Raw genomic sequence first — 18,368 nt, 5'->3', positions numbered from 1 at the left:
TATGCTAAAAAGAAAATAAAATATAATACCGAAACGAAATATAGTTTTAGATGAATACAACCACATCAAAAAACTTTATAAAATTTAACATATGTTTTATTTAGAGAAAACTAAATATATTTGAAAAAAAAATACCAAAGTTTATTATGTAAATTATTAATTTTCATGTGCTTTTATTCGAATTAACCGGTTCAACCGGTTTTTTCTAAAAACCGACCGGTTCAATCCGGTTCAGAAATCAATGTAAAACCGGTGATAGTTGAACCGCTCCCTCCCCCAATTTCCGGTCCAACCGATTCAACCGGCCGATTCAAACCGGTTTTTAAAACATTGCTATTATGTAACAAATAACTAACGTTCCTGTGTCTCCAATTTAGGGAAGTCCTTTTGGAAATAGTAATTATGTTATTATAAAATAAAAAAAGCAATTAAACAAAAATTTAATAAAGGGCGTTTTAGTCATTTAATTTGCATTTTTTTTTCTTTTGAAAGATTTGTAAAACCAAATGCGTTAAAGATTTTATTTTATTGAGATTCTAATTCTTTAGAATTCAAATTCCTTGGAACCAATCACCTTCTTACTCTATTTTGAAGAATTGCATATACATTCTTTGTATATCCAACAAAATTTAATCCTCTATATGCATACTGATCAATTTTAATTCACAAGTTTTTTAATCACGTTTTACTAAAGCTTATTTAAGATATTTTGATATGCAGGATAAAAAAACTCGAGTGAAACATATTGACCAAAATTTTTGTTTGATCCCAATCCAGAGACAAGTTAATATTTTTGTATTGTTTTCAATAAAAACTATATATGTATTGGTTGAAAAAAATGCATTATAAGACTTCAATGTATTTCTAATATTTAACCAAAATCCGAACTTTTATGTTTTTAATAATTTTTTTTTAATTTGTAAAATTCGTATAATATGTTTCATCAATGCAAATGAACAAACTTTAAAGCATCACGGTCACTAAAGATAACCCCAAAAATTTATGACACCTAAAGAATAGATTTCTAGTGAATTGTTATTTAAAACAAACTTTTAAAGTCTTAAATAAAAGAATAATAATAATTAAAAGCTGACTATCAAATAAGAAATTGGTTATTAATATTTTATATTTTTTTGAACGGCAAGCATAAGAATAAGATTAATAAGATTAGTATTAGAAAAACAAAAAATCTAAACAAAAAACTCAGAATTACAAGAGAAGTTTGACATAGGAAACATGATAGATTTTATTTTATTAAACAATTAATTTTGAGGCAGGTATTTTGGAATATACCTAAAGAATAGATAAAAAAAAGTTATAATTAAAAGCTAATTATCAAATAAGAAATTGATTATTAATATTTTACATGATAATTTTGTATATTAAACAATTAATTATTTTGAGGCATGATATACCAAAAACTAGTTATTTGTTCAATAGCCAGCGATGGGATCTTAAAGTTCAGAGAAATTTACAACTCCTAAAACATAATTTACATACACATACTCGCTTCTTGGCTCTGAAGATAAGAATCCTTGTTGTGTAAAAAGAAATCCCCGTTTTCGCCTTTTCGGTGGATGCCATCAGGGCAAATCGTTAAATATCATCTCCATCTCCGTTTGGAGGTGTATGCATTATATACCATAAATTTTATATTTTATTGCGATCCGTCGTGGTCGGCGGCACCATTTTCTGATTCTGGTATGTCAATTTCTCCCCATTTTTCTTCTTGTTTTTAGCTTAATTCGACCCCTTTGTAAATATATATGCGATGATTTTTACATGGAAACGTTTGTTAGATCCATGCTCGTTGTGATTTGATGCAACCCCGATTTAGTTTTCGCTTCCTGTTTTTAATTGATGTAATTGTGCATTGTGATTGAATATGCAAATTTTGGCACTCGATTTTATGTTTTTTGGCCGATCCATCTGATACTTGCGGGCCATATGCGCGTATGATCGAGTATAGGATTAATAAATGTAGATTGATCTAAGATTCGTACCTAATTTATAATAATTGTCTTATTTGGGTCTGAGAAACGTCAATGTTTGAGATCTATATGCATTATGATAATCGGCAACGGTGTTACTCTCTGAACTTCTATCTGCCTTTGGGGATGTTTGTATGTGCGTTTTGGGTGATTTTTGCTACTTCAAGTTGTAATAACAGGTTTCTGACGATTGGTAATGTGAGATGTTATATGATCATTTAGGGGTCAAACACTATTACTAAGAAACCATTCAAAAAATTGATTCTCAAAAAAGTGAAATCGTCTTCTTCCAAATGGAAATCGAAAGGGGTTTTCAGTATTTGAAAAGGGGGAAAGAAGAATAAGTCAAAATGTTGTGATTTTGGTTATTTTCTCCTACTTCCTTAACTAGTCAGAATTTATCCAACACTCAACTCCTTTAAGCAGTCTAATAAATACTAGTATTTTTTTGCCACCTGTTTTATTATGTCTGAGTATTAACTCATTAAGTGCTGATTTGATAAAAAGATGCCTGTCTTGAGCAAGTGTTGAGTTGTTGTATGCATAAAGAGCGTGTATCTTTTTTGGACTGAATGAATTGTTTGAATGTGAGAGTAAATGACCATTTTACCCTTTGTGAATAAAGTGGCTGCAGATTATGTGGCGTTGAATTCTGGGTTCCATAAATCGATGGCTCTAGACGGTGTAATTACTTCACCTCACAGGAGGACTCAAACTGCATTTTCTTCAACTTCATCCAGAAAAAACTACACAAGTGGAAACGAATTGGGCAGCTTCTCGACAGTGGTCAGGCGACACCGCTTCCTATTAACTGCCCTTGCACTCCTTGCATTCCTATGCACCATTTATCTATACTTTGCCATTACTTTAGGGGCTGCTGATGTCTGTATGGGTTTGACTGGATCACAAAAGGCATTGTGTCAGGTTCAACTTGCAAAAGACTCCATAGCTAAAGGAAAACTCAAGTTTATGTAGTGTCGCTCTCTCTCTCTAGGAGGAACACTTTAGAGCTAAATAGTGAGAGGTTTATGTGTTATTTATTATGTGTCTTTGTTAGTATTCAGAAAGAAAAGGGAAAGGAGCTATTGGTTTTTTGGTGATTTGCAGCTGAAAACTGTGAAGAAACTAGATTGTGTTCGTAGTACTAAAATTAGTGTTGCTTTTTTACTGTATTGAAATTAATAGTTACTGTATAAAATTGGATCCATAATTGTTTATCTGGTGTTTTAATATATTATATGTATGTAATTTAGGGAAAAGGTTGTTGAAAATACATGTTTCTTCTTAGATGATGTATGTGTGAACTGTGAACACTGAATACTTGTATGTTTTTTCGCCAAAAACTAGGCTTTGTGTATAAGGAAGGGAAGGGAATGTTCGATTCCATTCCTTTGTGGTGACAAATAAACATGATTTTTTTTTTCAATTCCCTGTAATGCTTTTTATTCAATTCTCTATTCGATTAGCGCATACCAAGCACAACTAGACATGAACATTAACGAATCTCTGAATTCAATTTGGAATCAGTAATATATATTTTAGTTCAATAATTTTATTTTAAATTATTTTAGAGGTATAATATGTTAAATAACGTTTGGACGTTTGGTTTGTATGTCATATAACTAACTTTCCAGTTAATTAATTCACCATGTTCACAAGAAATCAGATTTAACAAATACGTTATACTGTATATAACCACCCCTAAAAAGTCATTTTTGATAATGCTTCGTCTTTAGCTAAAGTGCGTTTAACCAATTTCAGAAAATACTGAAATCTGATCTGGATATCTTCTAATTGCACTGAAGTGATCAGAACAGATTTACTGCTGTGACAATTCGATTGCCGATGAACGAACGGAGGAAGGAATTCGGAATTTGATGCGGAGACCTGTAAATTGGTATCATGAGTTGAGGCGCTTGTGGAATCGATTAGTGTGGAAGTATTGTCGTGCATCATGATTGTATGAAACGTGTGCACAGATTCTGAAGCGCATTCGAGGACTATTCAAACTCTTTTGATTGTTGGCGATCCTCGTTTTTCCCATTTTCCAGTTCAAGGAAGCGCCATTGATTCATTTTTACCGGTAAAATCTACTCATTACCAAAATTATTTATATTTTCCGTTGACACAACACCAATTTCTGTTTGGTTTTCAATTCCTGTGATGAGAATTACAATGCAGCGCCATTTTAAACAGTTCCTATTTGAATTCCCGAACAGAATCAAACAACAATTAGTTCGATTCAGCTTTACGATATCAGATGCGATAGTCAATTCGTGATCTTACTACAGCTGAAACAAATTTTCTTATATTTCAGGGCGTTAAGATTATTTACTCCTTCCGAATAATTCAATGCTTGAGATGACATCATGTACTCGTTCACATAGACTAACAACTTTGTCTTTCAACTGTTTGTGAAAATGCTTGAACGAGAATAGATCTAAAAACTCAATTTCAGCCCAGAGATTCCTGACTGAGTCATATATATATATATATATATATATATATATATATATATATATATATATATATATATATATATATATATATATATATATATATATATATATATATATATATATATATATATATATATATATATCATTTTATGCTTCTATTTAATAACCATATAAACTAGACCTATAACTGTTGAAGAAAATAATTTTAATTCTGAGCTTTCACAAGAGTTGTTGCACTCGGGCTTTCATTCTTGGTGTTGGTGCCTAGAAAAGATCTCTGATTCTTTCATCTAACATTTACAGAAATGACTTCATATCCCCAAATATTCTACTTAGTACTTGTTCATTTTTACTCAGGTTCAAACACTTTCCACTACACTCCAATTAACAGGGAATGATGCAGACTGATTGTTTCTCCAATTTATGTCTTGTTCTCTTGCATATTGCCAACGGCACGAATCATAAGCTCCCGAACCAAGAAATTCCAGGTGGGCCCTCTCATTGTACTTCACTACATATGCATTATGCGACAGTTCTGAAGATTCCCTTTTCCTGTGGCAAATATAATTAATTAATCTATCACAGTATCAAGTAAAACAATTCATAAGATCGTTTCCACGTTAACTTCTGAACTCAAATTTATACATTTAACTTGGTTATATTTTGTGGTAAACATAGAACATATTATATATACCCCTCCTTGGAGTCAGAAGATTCGTATTATCTAAACAAAACACTCAAAAATCATAAAATTGCAACAATATATTCTTTGAATGATATAATATTCACAACAATCATGAATCATGAATCATGTGCCTTTTGAGTTTTCAATCCGAACTGCACTTTTCTTTAGCAAATCCAAGCGTAGAATCCTTAGTATTGTACACAACCCTTGTATTTTTCTGCTGATAATTCCCAATAATACCAATTTCGTCTTCATCAGAAAGCCCCGCAAGAGCTAAACACACTTGAGTCGCATCAGCCTTTACAAAATATAAAACCCCGGTTACATCCACCTCAAGCTCAGCTTCCTTCCCAAAATGCAATTTAATTGTGGGTATGTCCACTTCTTCATAGCCAGATAAGTCAAAACAAGTATCCAAGATTGAAAAGGCAGGAGCTTTAGGAAAACCCGAAAATTGTTTTAAGAATTCGGACTTAACAACGTTGTAAACAGAAGGAAATAGCCGTGTGATTACCGTTCCCGAGTCGATTAGAATATCCCGTTTACCGAAACTCGGATCTTGTAACGAAACCCCTCCGATGCTAACTCCGGTTAGGTTAAGAAAGTAAAAGGTGGACATCATTGGGTTGGATATAAGGTTAGTATACGAAATAGGAGTCGAGTTTTTGTAAACCGAAGTCTCACCTCCTAAAATTAATGAACCGGGACCCGAATCCGTCACTGAAGGTAAACAATACGAGAAAATCCCTCCAAAAACATTGTAAGATTGAGAAATTACAGAAAGAGCACTTCTTCCGAGCCCCATAAGTCCGGAAACTCCCCCGAACAAGCCGTCATTAACCCGTCCACAACCAAACACGAAACCTTTGACTGGTGTCGCACCAAGTACGAGGTTGTCAGTAGCTAAATCGCCACGTGTATACGATCCATCTCCATAGCTAAGATAGTAGTTACACGATGACGAGTTAATCCCACAAACGCCTGAACTACCGGTGGCGTCTTCGAGATTTTCACAAGTTGTTGACTTGCATAAGACCGATTTATATGATAAAGATTCCGAGGGGTTGAAAAGTGGTTCTTGTTGATTGTAACATGAACTGCAAGGTTGACATTGGACCCATGTTAGGTCACTCCCGGTATCCACGATTACGGTTAGGTTTCTGCCACCTAATCCAACGGTCACGATGTAGTTTAGGGTATCGAGTTTGGCTCCAGAAGTGAGTGGGATTTCAGCTTGTGAAAGTTGTTGATTGAAACCGTTGGAAAACCTGGTTTTGATTCGTGATTGGAGGGAATTGACTCGAATTTGATCGGAAAGTATGTGTTTTTGAAGGATTTGGTTCCAATCTGATATGGGTTCGGAACAGAAATCCCTATGATGCAGTTCTAATATAGTTGCACTCTTTTCTGTTCCTGAAAAAACAATATTATCACGTCTTAGAGCAACTATAATGCATAGTTCAATGAGATGATCGAATAAGGTGTTAATATTCAATTGATTAGACTCAATCATAATGAGATAAATCGTTGGTGTTCAAATGAATATAGAGTTCGATAAATATTGAATTGTTCAATGGGAAATTGGAAACTTTTTTAATATAAAATTATTAACAAATAAATAATTTTTTAAAAAGTATGTTTTATTGAATTTATTTTATAGAATTCATTCATTGTAGAAAACATGGCATACGAATTCGTACAATAGATTTTATAAAATTACTTTATGAATGCAGTCTGTTACAAAAAACGTTTTAGTTGCTTTACTTATTTGGCAAAATAGTAGGTCTCTTTGCAAAATACCAATAACTTCGTAAATAAAAAATTACGAAAATTTCCATATTTTTCCTAATACTTCATCTTTATATAAAGTATAATAATTTTGCAAAATATAAAAAGTTTTGCCAAATTATATATATTTTTGCAAAATATCAATAACTTCACAAAACAATAGGTTTTCCGGAAATAATTTCATAAATGAAGTTTATTTTACAAAAGGTACATTTTGCAAAAATATTATATTTTATAAAAGTATCCATAATTTGACAAAGCAATAGGTTATTTGGTTGTATTCTCAAAAGATAATTTCACTAAGATTCATTCTACCAAAATATTTAATTATGTTGTGATAACTTCCTAAAAGAGAGATAATTTGGCTCCTATTTTGGTAATTTTTACTGAAGAACCCAAACAGGAATGGATGGATTATAAGGAGTCTATCTGACTTGTATGTCATGCATAGAAAACTGTACACTGATCTGGAATTTGGAATTTAACCTCTGGAAAAAGTGATATTTTTGCATGTTGGGGATGACATACATATTCAGGGAAAAAAAATAGTATAAAGCAAAAAAGACAGGTGATTTATATTTTATAGTACTAACGTGATCTTTGATGGAAGCAATTGAGTGTGTCGGTTTGTTGCTGTGTCCACCTGAATTTCTTCAAATCAAAAACTTGCTTATCGCCATAGCCATGAACAACACTGGTGGCGTAGGTGGTCGGAGGTGCATGTAAAATGAATGAAAAGAGAAAGAAAAGGAGGAGGAGAGACATGGATTCTAGAGAGGGAGAAGGGGGGAGGGGTTTGAGAATCTTTGAAGAGTTGGAGGCTGGCATGAGAACAAAAGGGAAAGGGCTGGCTAATGAGTTAAAGGACCCCACTCTGGTTGCATGAGAAATTATTGAGCATTCACATGCATATCTACATTTTACTTATTGGAAAGAAAGAAAGAAAAAGGAAATAAATGTTTAAAATTGGTTGGATTAGTTTTATTTGATAGGTAGGGCTAGATTGGCTTGTGATTCTTCAACCATTTTTTATTGGTTTGTTTTTTTTATGGCCGAGCTTCCATTGAAAATGACCCCCCTTCATCACGGAATCAAATTGCATTGCCCATTGCTTTTCCATTGCACCCTTATATCAGTGTTTTAAAAATCGGTTCGAACCGACCCATCGGAAATGGTTCGACAACGATAGGTTTTATGTAAATTTCTAGACTGGATCGAATTGGATTGTTTCTTCAAAAATCTGGTTGAACTGGTTTATTGGATTTGATTAGTTGGATTTCACTTAGTCTGTTAGAAAAAAAAAACACTCATTTTCAGAATAAATTAAACTGCTCGATCGATTAGGTCATCCGAAATTTATACAATAAGACTGTTGCACATTAAAATACAATGCTCTATATGATATTTAATATATTAAAGATATGCTTGTTGATCGTGTAAGAATAAATGAGCTAGCATCAATATATGTCACAAAAAGGAAATAAATGAATGCAATAATAATGTAAATGACACTTTTGCAGTGGCATATATAATTTGTTGCCTAACATATTAAGTAGTAGTTAGTGAACAAATACTAAATTAGTTAAACAAAATAAAAAGAGATAAAAAAAAACATTGAGGGCAAGAGTCGGACTCGGAAAAAGAGCGACACTGATATAACGTCCACGTTTCCTACTAGATTAGTCATAGTTTGTAATCACCTCGGTCAATTATCGAAACATTTATATGAATGAATAAGAAAAGATTATTCATGTATTTTTGTGCTTATGTGTTTTATACGATACTTTATGCAAATTATATAAGTATTTAATAATATAATAAATAAGATTAAAGTACGCATCGAAGATAAAAGATTATTTAGGACAAATAATCTTAACCTAGTTGTATTATATGTAATGAGGATTTCGGGGATATAAAGATCGTTTGAATCCGACTTCGTATGAAGAAGTTATGCTTCTTCGAAGTTTCGTGATTAATCCGACACAGCTCTGCGTATCGTAAAAAAATAAAATTTTGATGAAATACCTTTTAGCCTAAGTGGTCTAAACGAAAGTCATAGTAGTCGTTAAAACGAGAGCGTGCATATAGAGAACGTCTAAATCTGACTTCGTATAAGGAAGTTATAATTTTTCTAAGTTTCAGCGCGACAATGTCGAACATTAATATCGAAATTTAGAACAGTTGATTGTTAGGAAAAACAATCTAAATGAGAATTGAAGTTCTCATCCATACATATATGTCGATATAAAGACAGTCGAAAACGGATATCGTATGAGACGGTTATAAATTTTACATGGATTTTAATAGTCTATGTCACAACTGTAAATTTTGAGCCATGTAATCTATGCATTCAACCTAATGTGAATCAAAAACTTCAATCAAATACAAGATACAAGTACTATAAATAGTCATCAACCAATTGGAGACCCTAGAAGTTTTGGTTAAGTCCATTTTGGACTAAGACTTCCTTATTGGATCCAAATGGACCAATAAGCTTCCAATTGGACTATCATGGGTTTAGGACCCTAATTGGGCTCTAATTGGACCCACATTCGTTTATTTCAATATTTTGGGCTAGGTAGAACCTAGAAGGAAATAAAACACAAGTTTTGATCCATAATTAAACCTAACCTAGCTTAATAAAGCACAAAAATCACAATTTTATTTTATAAGTCCAATAAATACCCTAAACTACCTCTAATGTTGGGCTTGGGGGCAAAAGCCCAAATTTTTCCTCTTTCCCTTCATATTCTCGGCCCAAGGCCCAAATCCAAGGGAAGTTGACTTGTGTTGCCACCTCACTATTATCTAATGGATTTCTAGGCACATATCACATACCTCCATGCATGTATCACTTCAAGAGTCACTTCTTTTCTCTCTTCTCTTCTTGCTCTCGGCCAAGCAACACCACACACACCAAAAATATCTCAACCTTCTCTCTAGAACACTCAAGAACTCTCCTTCCTCCCCTCTCCAAAAATCTCGAAATTTAGGGACTTTCCAAGAGGATTTTGCAAGTAAATCATCATCTAAGGTAAGATTATGCATAGATCTATAGTTTAAACTCTTTTGTTATCAAAATCCTTTCCTAATCTATATAAAAATCGTGATCTTACACCCTAGAATCATCTCAAAACTCAAGATCTTCATCAAAGGGAGCCAAGGCCAAAAACACTTCATTTTTCTTCCATCTTTTCTTCCAAAAACCGAGTCAACACCCCAAGGTGAGATTCATACCCCTATTTTCTGTTTTTATGAGTTTTGTGGGGGGGGGGGGGGGGGAATACAAGTGAAAGTGTAGATCTATATGTGTTTGTATGCCTTGTATGATTTCCATGCTTATATGTATGCTTATATGTGTTTTAATGTTGGATCTAGCCATTAAACCCCTCAAAACCGAGATATAACTTATGTTTTATGATTTTAGCTTCAAATATGTTCCTACATAATAAGTGATACAAGAAAAATAGCTAAGTGGTTAGCAACAATTTTCTTTAAGCTAAAAATACACATTTTGGGCCAAAAATGTGAGAAATACAAAATTAAGGGCCCAAATTGACATTTTACAGATTCTGATGGTTGAAATGTGCCAAAACAGTTTCCATAAAACTATTTCTGGAATTTTATTCAATTAGAGGATTAAAAACATAAATTTCAAGCTTATTGGGCTAAAAATGAAAATTTCGGCCCAAGGAGGCCCATTATGCGAATTTTTCTGTTTTGAAGGGCCAAAACTGTGAAATTCTGTAAAACAGTGGACTATAAGTGTCCCAAACCCTTTTCAAAGGTTTAAAATGCTTTTCAAATTTAAAAAGGACCAAAGTTGCAAAAATATTCCAATTTGGGCCAAAATTGTCAAAATTGCGAAAAGAAGGGCTAAAACCGAGAAAAACTGCATTTTCAGGGGCTTAAACTGTTTTCTATGAAAAATATGCTGGAAAATGTTAATTTCAATACTTTTTGGTGTTAAAACGTCAAGAAAAATAGTTTAAGGACCAAACCGGGAAATATTGAAATAAAAGGGTTGAAAATGTAAATTTTACAAATAATGAGGGGCTGAAAACAGAAATATCTCAAGGCTGATTCATTATGTACAATTTGATCAAATAATGATACCTCGACTATCAACGAAATACAACTCATTACAATACCAAAAGTCGTTGTGAAACGAATTGGCTCGGTCTCGAGCCAATGGAAATCTACAACTACTAACTCTTCGATACATACAATTAACGATTGGTAATACATATACATACGAGTGTGCACAGACGTCTACGCACCATCTCCGGGCCCCAAAAGTGTAAAATCTTGCTTGTTGGGCCTAGCTAGCCCAATGACCTGATCTTAAGGCCCGAAGACACTTATTTTCTACGGAGTGTTGAGTTTTACCGACTCGGCACAACGTAGAGTGACTTTCAATGGCTTGTACCACTGGTCCCCAAGGGTCCATGGTATTGCTAGAAGAGTCTGCTTATTTTACGAGGCGGGTCGGGGACCCCTCGCACGCATATTTTCCCCAACCGGTTAATGGAGTCACCGGGGTCTTCGTGACCTCTTTCTCTTCGGGTGTGGGACTACACTTAGTCCGGGCGATTGGATAACGTGATTAGTACGGACGACGCCTTCGGGTTCGTTAGTATAACTATAAACTGGGCGTTTGTGTAATGCGGGTTTGTAGTAAATAATCATTGCTCGAGAACCTTCCAACGTCGCCTGGGACAGACACTACTATTTTCGTAATGGTTTCAACGCAACTTAATGGATTTCAAAAGAGCTAGGGGAACATCGGGTTTCCCTAGGGTTTTTACTACATACAGATTCGAAACGCATACATCTTCAACGAACATTTTTTTTTAAAGTATAGAAACAAACAAGCATACCTATGGATCTTCACAAACGTTTTCGAAAGCTTTTCTTTTCAGAAAATATCGGATTTTCTGGTGGTTTTTCAAGCAATATAAACATTCGATTTCAACCACTACTTATGAACTCACCAACATTTCATATGTTGACGTTTTTCAAAATACTTGTATTCTCAGGGAACCAGTGAATCAAGGGAAATCATACTCAGTGACGGTTGCAGTTTATTTTTGTATGAATTGAACAAATTAATTTTTGGGGAATGTAATGTTAAAACAATGTATGACATGTAAACACTACTGGTTGTAATATGTTGATGAATGGTGACGAATGTTGTTTTGTTTCATATATATTCAATGTTATGGTATTCAATTGAGTCACGACAGCCCCCGGACGTTTCCGCCGTCTGGTTCGGGGGTGTGACAGGTTGGTATCAGAGCTTTGTTTATAGTGAACTAGCATGTCGAGCCATACATTGATGTGCAACTATAAACCAAAAAGAAGGACTAACATAACTCTGAACAAAACAAATAAATAAAATACACTTGCCTGCATTAGGAGTAAGGACCTAACGCTGAATCAAACACAATAAAGCTGGTATCTCGGTTCATTCGAGACTGTTCTTAGTGATGCCAAGGGGCGAATGTAGCCTGATCAACTACATTCTCTCCAAGGTAAAACTAACACACGTCTTGATGAGATCGGAATAGCCAGGGAACCTAAAACTATACCCTTATCACCCGAAAAGAGAATGTTTGCTTAGTCTGTACAATAATCATAGTACCCTAGGAATAATGTAGCAAAATTACGTACTCGCGCAGACAGCATGGCTGGTTTTCATCACCCTGGAGACCCCTACTTCCCTAATCAGGGAAACAACGGGTGGCTAGAGGAGGAGGAGCCTGAGGAAGAGCCTGAAGAAGAACCTGAGGAGGACCCCGAAGAGGAATCGGACGGGGAACCGGAGGCAGAAGTCGAGGGCGAGCCTGCCGAACCCGAAGAAGACGAAGAACCTTTCGGAGAGGAGCTCGATGACAGCGAAGGGGGTGATTCGGACGCAGAGTCCGAGGTCATCGATCCCCCTTACCCGATCAGGGTGCCTGCTTATCGTGTGGGACCCACTGGACCTACCCCTCCTTGGGGCATGGATCTTTGGAGATGGAGCAGACATCAGGGACAGCGACCCCCGTTTGGCATGTCACATGAGTTCTTTGACTTGAGGGACGGAGGACCGGCCGACCGAGCTCTACCGGTCATGGTGAGACGGTTACGGGACACCGGCGACCTTGCTCAGGACACTGCTGATCAGGTACGCCAGCTGTGGACTAGGGTCGAGCGTGCGGAACAGGAGACGCGTGACGTCCTCCGGGAGTTTCACATGAGGCAGGTAAGGTGGGAATCTCGACTCCAGGATGCGGAACGCTTGGTGGCTCGTCTTCAGGGAGCGTCCACATCTTCGGCACCACCTCCTGACGCAGCTCATCGCGGTTAGGGATAGACCTATCGTAGTAGGATATTAGTAACTATGTTATGTACTCCGGCTCTATGTTTAAGTGACTACACTACTCATGGAGCCGTTATGCTGTCGGATTAGTGTTACTTATGTATGCTCCTACGAGCAAATTTTCTTGTACTAAACGCGGATAATATTAATAAACTTTTGTGTGTTTTGCTATGATATTCTCAGTTGATAACTTGTTATGTGTTGAGGTGTTATGATTGTATGCTCGATGATAGTAATGCTTAGGTTCGTACCCTACACCTAGTTAGTAGGATCATAACCTCACCGAAACCACGTACACTCAACATCTTTCCGTTTCATGACAGAAAGATGCCTCGCCCAGCTACTCGCGGAAATCCCGAACCAACCCCGCCGGAAGTTGACTCCACTGCTTTCCAGGCAGCCGTGTCTGCTGCGGTCACGGCAACTATGGCACAACTTCACCGAGGAAACAATGGAGGAGGCAATGGTCAAGGCTCCGGAAGTTCGAACAACGGGACGAACCAAGGGCTCACTAAAACGTGCACCTACAAGGATTTTGCGAACGCTAAACCCCGAACTTTCAACGGCACTGGGGGAGTGATCGCCCTAAAGCGATGGATCGAGAAGGTAGAGTCGGTGTTCGAGATATGCGAGTGCCCCGAGCAGATGAAGGTGAAGTTCGCGGCCTGCACTTTCGTGGACCAAGCACTCACTTGGTGGAATGGCCACATAGAAGCTATGACCCTCCCTGTTGCCAACTCTATACCCTGGACGGAAATGAAAGAGATGTTGACGGCTGAGTACTGCCCCCGAGGTGAAATACAGAAGATGGAGCAGGAGCTTTGGAATCTCACGGTGCAGAATGGGAACATCGATGCTTACATATCGAGATTCAGCGAGCTATCCCTGTTGTGCCCGGGTATGATCACATCAGAGGGAAAGAAGATTGAACGATTCATCTGGGGACTGACATCCCCCATTCAAGGGAATGTGATAGCTGCTAACCCTGAAACGTTTGACAGCGCGAAGAGATTGGCAAAGAGGCTATATGATCATAACCACAAAAAGGGCGAAAAACCAGTGGAGACTGAGAAGAAGAAGGAGAGTGATGGTAAGAAAGGATGGAACAACAAGAGGAAGGGGCGTCAGGGCCCCGAGACCTCTAAAAAGCAGCAAACGGTGGCAGTTAACGTTGTCACTGCGCCGGTTCCAGTCACCTCACATGCTCCAGCCTCAGCTGCTTCAAATACTTCAAGACCCTATTCTGGTAGCGCTCCCAAGTGCAATAAGTGCGGTTTCCATCATCATGGAGAATGTAAGGAGTTCCATTGCACCAGTTGCAACCGAAGGGGACACACTGCAAAGTTCTGCAGGACTTATCCTTCTCAGAACCAGAGTCAGGGAAACAACCAGAGCAACAACAACAACCACCGCAACATCAACAACACCAATGCCGGCGGCAACAACGCAGGGCCTAGCCAAACCTGTTTCGGGTGTGGAAGGACGGGACATTTCCGTCGAGATTGCCCTAACAACAACAACAACTCAGGAAACAGAGGAACAGGAAGAATGCTGACTATGGGTCAGAGTGATGCAGTTCAAGATCCCGCAGTTGTGACCGGTACGTTTCTCCTAAACCACACTTATGCATGCATCTTATTTGATACCGGAGCGGAGCGAAGTTTCGTAAGCGAGAAGTTTAAACATTTACTAAAACAACAACCCCAGAAGCTAAATGAAACCTATACGGTGGAAATGGCCAATGGGAAAACCGAATCCACTAGGGAGATCTACATCGGATGTACCCTAACCCTTAACCAGCACGTCTTTCGAATAGACCTAATGCCAGTATCAATTAGGAGTTTCGATGTGATTATCGGCATGGATTGGTTAAGCCCCCACCATGCTGAGATTATGTGCCACGAGAAGGCCGTTCGCCTTCGTCTCCCAAATCACGAAACCCTAGTAATTTACGGAGACAAACCCAGTACGAATCTCCGCCTCATCTCGTGCATCAAAGCGCAAAAGCACTTGCGAAAGAACAATTTGGCATTCTTGGCTCACATAGTGGACAAGACCAAAGAAGAAACTAACATCCAAGACATTCCGGTAGCGTGTGAATTTCCAGACGTGTTTCCCGAAGATCTTCCAGGAGTACCCCCAGAGAGACAGGTTGAATTCCGAATCGACCTCGTTCCAGGAGCAACTCCCCTCGCTAAATCACCATATCGGTTGGCACCTGCTGAAATGCAGGAATTATCCAGCCAACTCAGTGAGCTTCTGGACAAGGGATTTATCCGACCTAGCTACTCGCCATGGGGAGCTCCGGTGCTCTTTGTCAAAAAGAAGGATGGATCTTTCAGGATGTGCATCGACTACAGAGAGTTAAACAAACTCACTGTCAAAAACCGCTACCCACTCCCACGAATCGATGATCTATTCGACCAGCTCCAAGGAGCTAGCTATTTTTCTAAAATAGACTTACGATCCGGATACCATCAACTCAAAGTCCGAGAAGAGGATATTCCAAAAACCGCTTTTCGAACCCGCTATGGACATTATGAATTCGTCGTAATGCCCTTCGGTCTAACAAATGCACCTGCCGCATTTATGGACCTAATGAATCGAATCTGTCGACCGTTTCTGGACAACTTCGTCATTGTGTTTATCGATGACATCCTCGTCTATTCTCGAAGCAAAGAGGAGCATGGCCGTCATCTCCGACAAATTTTAGAGACTCTGCGCACGGAAAAGCTTTACGCCAAACTCTCCAAGTGCGAGTTCTGGCTTCGGAGTGTGAATTTCTTAGGCCACGTAGTTAGCCAAGATGGAATTCATGTGGATCCCTCTAAGGTCAAAGCTGTGGAAGGATGGGCAACTCCGACTACGCCCACAGAAATTCGTCAGTTCTTAGGCCTAGCAGGGTACTATAGGAGATTCATCCAAAACTTCTCTAAGATTTCCAAGCCGCTTACCTTGCTTACGCAGAAGGGCGTGCCATTCAAGTGGACAGACCGACAAGAGATTGCGTTTCGAACCTTGAAGCAAGCTCTTTGCAGCGCTCCTGTACTATCTCTACCTGAAGGAACGGAAGATTTTGTAGTTTACTGTGACGCGTCAAATCAAGGCTTAGGTTGCGTTCTCATGCAACGTGGAAGAGTGATAGCATATGCGTCCCGTCAACTAAAGACGCACGAAGTAAATTACACGACCCATGACCTAGAACTGGGAGCCGTGGTCTTCGCTCTAAAAATTTGGAGGCACTACCTGTACGGTACTAAGTGCACCATCTTCACAGACCACAAGAGCCTCCAGCACATCTTGAATCAGAAGGAGCTGAACATGAGACAACGAAGATGGGTGGAGTTGTTAAACGACTACGAATGCGAGATCAAGTACCACCCAGGCAAGGCCAACGTGGTGGCTGACGCATTAAGTCGGAAGGAATACACAAATCGCCGTACGAAAACGCACTCGATAACCATTCAGTCTCATCTGACCACTCAAATTGCATCAGTCCAGGCAGAGGCTATGAAAGCGGAAAATAGAACTAGCGAGGCATTGCGCGGAATGGAGAAGAACCTGGAAGTCAAAGAGAATGGGGTATACTACTTCATGAACCGTATCTGGGTTCCAAAAATCGGAGGATTCAGAGAGACCGTTATGCAGGAAGCCCACAAGACACGATACTCCATTCATCCTGGTTCGGACAAGATGTATTTGGACATCAAGCAGCACTATTGGTGGCCTAACATGAAGGCGGAAATCGCAACTTATGTTAGTAAGTGCCTTACGTGTGCCAAAGTAAAAGTGGAATACCAGAAACCTTCTGGATTGTTACAGCAACCGGCAATTCCCGAGTGGAAATGGGAAGGGATTTCTATGGATTTCGTGACCAAGCTGCCCAAGACGTCGGACGGATTAGACACCATATGGGTAATAATCGACCGACTGACGAAATCTGCCCATTTCCTGCCAATCAAAGAGTCCTACAAGATGGAGAGGCTGACGCGTTTGTACCTACGAGAGATTGTAAGACTTCATGGAGTGCCAAAATCTATCATCTCGGATAGGGACAGTAGGTTCACGTCACGCTTTTGGCAGTCGCTCCACAAGGCCATGGGAACTCATCTCGATATGAGCACCGCGTATCACCCACAAACGGACGGTCAGAGCGAACGAACCATCCAGACGCTCGAGGACATGCTTCGTGCATGTGTGATAGACTTTGGAAAATCTTGGGATACACACCTGCCGTTGATCGAATTCTCATATAACAATAGTTATCATTCGAGCATCAAGGTGGCCCCTTTCGAAGCACTGTACGGGCGTAAATGTAGATCACCGTTATGTTGGGCTGAAGTAGGTGACACCCAGCTAGCAAGAACACATACGTCGGATAGGGCAATGACAGGACCGGAAATCATTCGCGAGACCACAGAAAAGATTGTCCAGATCAAAGCTCGATTACAAGCATCGCGTGACCGGCAAAAGAGCTACGCTGATAAACGGCGAAAGCCCTTAGAATTTCAGGTCGGTGATCGAGTATTGTTGAAGGTCTCACCCTGGAAAGGAGTTATACGTTTCGGAAAACGAGGAAAGCTAAACCCGCGATACATTGGACCTTTCGAAATCGTCGCCCGAATAGGTCCGGTAGCCTACAGACTACAACTACCCACGGAGCTAAACGGTGTGCACCCCGTGTTTCATGTTTCTAATCTGAAAAAGTGCCTATCAGATGAAACCCTTGTCATTCCTCTGGACGAAATCGAGATCAATGAGAATCTCCTGTTCGTCGAAGAGCCAATCGAAATCATGGACAGGGAAGTGAAGCGTACTAAACAAAGTCGCATCCCGATCGTGAAAGTACGGTGGAACGCAAAGCGTGGGCCAGAATTCACGTGGGAACGCGAAGATCAAATGAAGCAGAAGTACCCTCACCTATTCTAGTTTTCTCAAATCTAGCTTTCAAACAGAATTTCGGGACGAAATTCCCTCTAACGGGGGGATGATGTCACAGCTGTAAATTTTGAGCCATGTAATCTATGCATTCAACCTAATGTGAATCAAAAACTTCAATCAAATACAAGATACAAGTACTA

General features: G+C 38.6%; 3 protein-coding genes across 3 annotated transcripts; 2 read left to right on the top strand and 1 right to left on the bottom strand.

Moving 5' to 3' along the window:
• The first annotated feature begins 1,542 nt into the window (after positions 1 to 1,542).
• Positions 1,543 to 3,250, top strand: LOC111914852 (uncharacterized). The gene is made up of 2 exons (XM_023910560.2): positions 1,543 to 1,701; positions 2,617 to 3,250. Exons 1-2 carry the CDS (start codon positions 1,578 to 1,580, stop codon positions 2,964 to 2,966), a joined length of 474 nt encoding a protein of 157 aa, XP_023766328.1. The 5' UTR covers positions 1,543 to 1,577; the 3' UTR covers positions 2,967 to 3,250.
• Positions 3,251 to 3,394: 144 nt separating this feature from the next.
• Positions 3,395 to 13,448, top strand: LOC128126368 (uncharacterized). Its single transcript, XM_052764141.1, has 3 exons — positions 3,395 to 4,074; positions 4,808 to 4,938; positions 12,605 to 13,448. Exons 2-3 carry the CDS (start codon positions 4,845 to 4,847, stop codon positions 13,273 to 13,275), a joined length of 765 nt encoding a protein of 254 aa, XP_052620101.1. The 5' UTR covers positions 3,395 to 4,074; positions 4,808 to 4,844; the 3' UTR covers positions 13,276 to 13,448.
• On the bottom strand, positions 5,043 to 7,855 carry LOC111914853 (aspartyl protease family protein At5g10770). Its single transcript, XM_023910561.3, has 2 exons — positions 7,517 to 7,855; positions 5,043 to 6,548 (listed from the first exon to the last, which is right to left on the bottom strand). The coding sequence occupies exons 1-2, from the start codon at positions 7,749 to 7,751 to the stop codon at positions 5,278 to 5,280; spliced, it is 1,506 nt and encodes a 501-aa protein (XP_023766329.1). The 5' UTR covers positions 7,752 to 7,855; the 3' UTR covers positions 5,043 to 5,277.
• Positions 13,449 to 18,368: the final 4,920 nt, after the last annotated feature.

The sequence above is a fragment of the Lactuca sativa genome, chromosome 5 (genome assembly GCF_002870075.4).
Source record: "Lactuca sativa cultivar Salinas chromosome 5, Lsat_Salinas_v11, whole genome shotgun sequence".
Classification (NCBI taxonomy): domain Eukaryota; kingdom Viridiplantae; phylum Streptophyta; class Magnoliopsida; order Asterales; family Asteraceae; genus Lactuca; species Lactuca sativa.
This window is presented reverse-complemented; position numbering and strand designations above follow the sequence as displayed.

Excerpts from the sequence above, each read along its gene's own strand:
- LOC128126368 (XM_052764141.1), top strand. The coding sequence starts at position 4,845 with ATGATGCAGACTGATTGTTTCTCCAATTTATGTCTTGTTCTCTTGCAT. Across the intron at positions 4,939-12,604 it reads CCCGAACCAAGAAATTCCAG|ACAGCATGGCTGGTTTTCAT; the intron begins GTGGGCCCTCTC and ends GTACTCGCGCAG.
- LOC111914852 (XM_023910560.2), top strand. The coding sequence starts at position 1,578 with ATGCCATCAGGGCAAATCGTTAAATATCATCTCCATCTCCGTTTGGAG. Across the intron at positions 1,702-2,616 it reads GGCACCATTTTCTGATTCTG|TGGCTGCAGATTATGTGGCG; the intron begins GTATGTCAATTT and ends TTGTGAATAAAG.
- LOC111914853 (XM_023910561.3), bottom strand. The coding sequence starts at position 7,751 with ATGCCAGCCTCCAACTCTTCAAAGATTCTCAAACCCCTCCCCCCTTCT. Across the intron at positions 6,549-7,516 it reads TTGCTTCCATCAAAGATCAC|GAACAGAAAAGAGTGCAACT; the intron begins GTTAGTACTATA and ends TTGTTTTTTCAG.